The following is a 2,852-nucleotide window of genomic DNA, read 5'->3' on the forward strand; positions in this document are numbered from 1 at the left end:
CCGAAGTTCGGTGGGGGGGAAATTTGGAGGGGAGTGCGGTGAGGCCGAGAGCAGACAGGCCCTTAGGGGTTATGGTTTTGTTTCTTGTCAAGCGTTTACGTGCACATTATGCCCAAAAAATCTATAAGAAAACGCTTAACCACGAGGAAGAACAGGCCGACCTATGGAAGAAAAAAGAGAGAGAAAGAAAATGAACTCGCTGTAAGTTAGAGAATTTTTTCTGACTTGGCTTCCCTGGCTTTGTAGACTAACAAAATTGATGATTATCTTGTAAGAAATAGAACTTGTGAGAGGTTCTGCAGCTTATTTTTTTTCTAGAATTTTTCATGGAAACTTTTATTGACAACAAAAAAACCCAACAAACGACCTATTTGTAGTTGTAGAAGTTGAAGTATCGTTGGTGAAATGCACTCTAGATAGCAGACGACGCGCACAGGCGCGGGCAACTTTAGTCCCCGTCCTGTTAAAAGTATATTTGAACTCTTGTAACTTGATCCTAGATTGATGCCATGAGTCCGAGTGAAGCTCTCTAGTTTTTCTTATTTTGCATTTGATTAAAACTGTCCCAGACCCCAGGCCCTGGGAGGGCCGGGCGCAGGGTCCGGGGTAGGGTTAGGATTCTGTTTGTTGACACACGTTCACTTTTGTTTACGTTCACATAATGCCCCCAATACCTAGACGAAAACGATTATCCCATAAAAAAACAGAACCCGTTATGCCTCAGGAAAAGCAAAAAAAGCTTTTCTTCCTGTGAGTTGGGGAATGTTTCCTGAGTTGCAATTTGTGATCTACTCTTGTGTTGATTTTGGTAATGGTTTTGTAATTCACAGGCACGACGCAGCGCAAAACAGAATGAAATTTCATGTTCTTTAGCCTCTACAACCTCTACTAATAATGAGGAAATTATCCAGACTTCACTTGGGAACCACCATGGGGATGGGGATACTGAATGTCCTGAACAGGAACAGATGCCGGAAGAAATTTATGTAAGTCTTCCCTCAGCATCACCACCTACTAGCCCAGTTCCGTCAAGCACCTTTAATGGAGAAAATGATTGCTTAATTTCTCCAACTACTGGTGTCTTGAGGAGTAGAAATAACATTTTTTTCAATGATGAGGTGTCTGCTGAGGTGAGTAATTGATTCCATTCATGTCCATTGCAGTGTTATTTGGTTCTTTAAAGGCTTTTGAACTGTTATTTTAAAGCTATTTATTCTTCATTGGTAGGAAGCACCCATAAAAAAGTCCCTAGCCGTTCCTCTGGTTCTACTAGATACTCCTGAAGCTAGTGCAAATGACAATAACATCACATCCTTTTCTTGTGGTGCATTAAGAGAGGTAAGAAGGCTCTCTCTATCGTGTTCTATGGCTGTTGGCCTAAAACCATACAACCGCTTTTTTAAATATATGCCTCATTTTCTTGTTAACAGATAAGGCTGGAACCATCCATACCTTCCATACCTAGCGGAACATCCTCATCAGGGAACTTTCCAAATCCCCTTGTGAAGTTAAAGTTGAAGCTGACCCCAGAAAACAATACTGATGAAGTGTTCACTGTATCAGATATGTGTCTCGTGGATACAGTACACTCAGAAACGCCTTCCCCCACTCCTGAAGAAATGGTTTGTCTATCTAAAATTGTTTCTGATAGATCTGACCTGTTTATTTTATAATCAATACATCTCTCTTTCCCGTAGGTCACCAATACTCCAGAAATACCACTCTTCAATCAAGACAGTCCATTTTGGGCTGTGCTGGACAGATTGCGCCTTCAAATGTTTAAAACATGGGAGGTTTCATTACCTGGAACAAATAACTCCTTTATTTTAAGGAAGACCGCATCTGAGGAATTTTGGGGTGTAGTCCAAAGAAGTGTTTCCATAAATGTGGATGGAACAGTGCAATTGGTAGTGCATAACCATTATATTGCCTTGGATCATCCAATTTGGCAAGAATTACCATGCAGGGTGTGTCTTACCGATCGGGAATCAGTTAATGACTTTGTGCAGTATGTACTTGAGGTTGTCAATGTCATTCGCTGTAATATAGTATGCATGGGAATTCCAGAGCCAGAATGTGCCCGTCTTGCTGCAAAGAACGCTGGCTTGGTATTTGACTGTAATTCTTTCAAAGAAACCAGGTATACAGTGACATATAGATCAGTGAATTGCGAAATATTGTTGTCAACGAAAATCAAAGTGAAAAGATACTGCTCTGCCTGTGCTCCAATTAGAGGCTCAATACTTCGACGGCTTAAAAATAAAGAGCAAGAACCTGAGCTGAATGCCAATGTCAAAAAGAGAAGTAGGTCCACTCAGACTATAGACCCTCTTCAGAAGAATCGTGTTGTGTGGCAAGAATGAGAGACATTGTGTTCAATAATTACACTATAATATGGCAGGCCACTGCAAAACACTAGCACTCCTTTTTGAAGTCATGAACGATTTATGGTAAATGACTTGGCATTTTGCAATACTATTTTATTATAAAAACTCAATTACAAATTTACTTACAATAATTTCCTCTTGTTTGACTTTTTCTTTACAGTTATCTCCTACCAATACCAAGTATTTCTGTTATTTATGATCACCCACCCACCCAAGCAGAAACATCAAAATAGGATACTACGACTGCAGCCAAGGGTGGCAGACTTGACACTTACAGTACAACTTCAGGACCGCCGCCGGCCACAGCCCAAGTGTGGGAAAAAAGGATCCAGGATCTTTTATTCATGTGGGTTTTTTAATTGTTACTTTCCTTGGTTAAATGACAGACATTTTATTTGAATTGTACTACAAACAGCTTTAGTTCGTAAGTTGGATTAGACTTCTGCTGAAGTATTTTTATTATGA

The 2,852-nt window shown here is 40.2% G+C and overlaps 2 protein-coding genes across 3 annotated transcripts in view; both read left to right on the plus strand.

The window, feature by feature from the left end:
- Positions 1 to 2,852, plus strand: part of LOC113213270 (uncharacterized) — a gene marked incomplete in the record, with an annotated part of 16,694 nt that overhangs the window by 2,429 nt on the left and 11,413 nt on the right.
- On the plus strand, positions 7 to 2,840 carry LOC113213271 (uncharacterized). Of its 2 annotated transcripts, XM_052272960.1 has the most exons (7): positions 53 to 201; positions 319 to 750; positions 831 to 1,130; positions 1,228 to 1,338; positions 1,431 to 1,622; positions 1,698 to 2,450; positions 2,548 to 2,840. In XM_052272960.1, exons 3-6 carry the CDS (start codon positions 969 to 971, stop codon positions 2,361 to 2,363), a joined length of 1,131 nt encoding a protein of 376 aa, XP_052128920.1. In that variant the 5' UTR covers positions 53 to 201; positions 319 to 750; positions 831 to 968; the 3' UTR covers positions 2,364 to 2,450; positions 2,548 to 2,840. The 2 variants fall into 2 exon arrangements, with proteins under 2 accessions (XP_026288068.1, XP_052128920.1); XM_026432283.2 differs by lacking the exon at positions 319 to 750 and having other exon boundaries at positions 7 to 201.

Source organism: Frankliniella occidentalis, unplaced genomic scaffold (assembly GCF_000697945.3).
Source record: "Frankliniella occidentalis isolate FOCC.00 unplaced genomic scaffold, Focc_3.1 Scaffold234, whole genome shotgun sequence".
Taxonomy (NCBI): domain Eukaryota; kingdom Metazoa; phylum Arthropoda; class Insecta; order Thysanoptera; family Thripidae; genus Frankliniella; species Frankliniella occidentalis.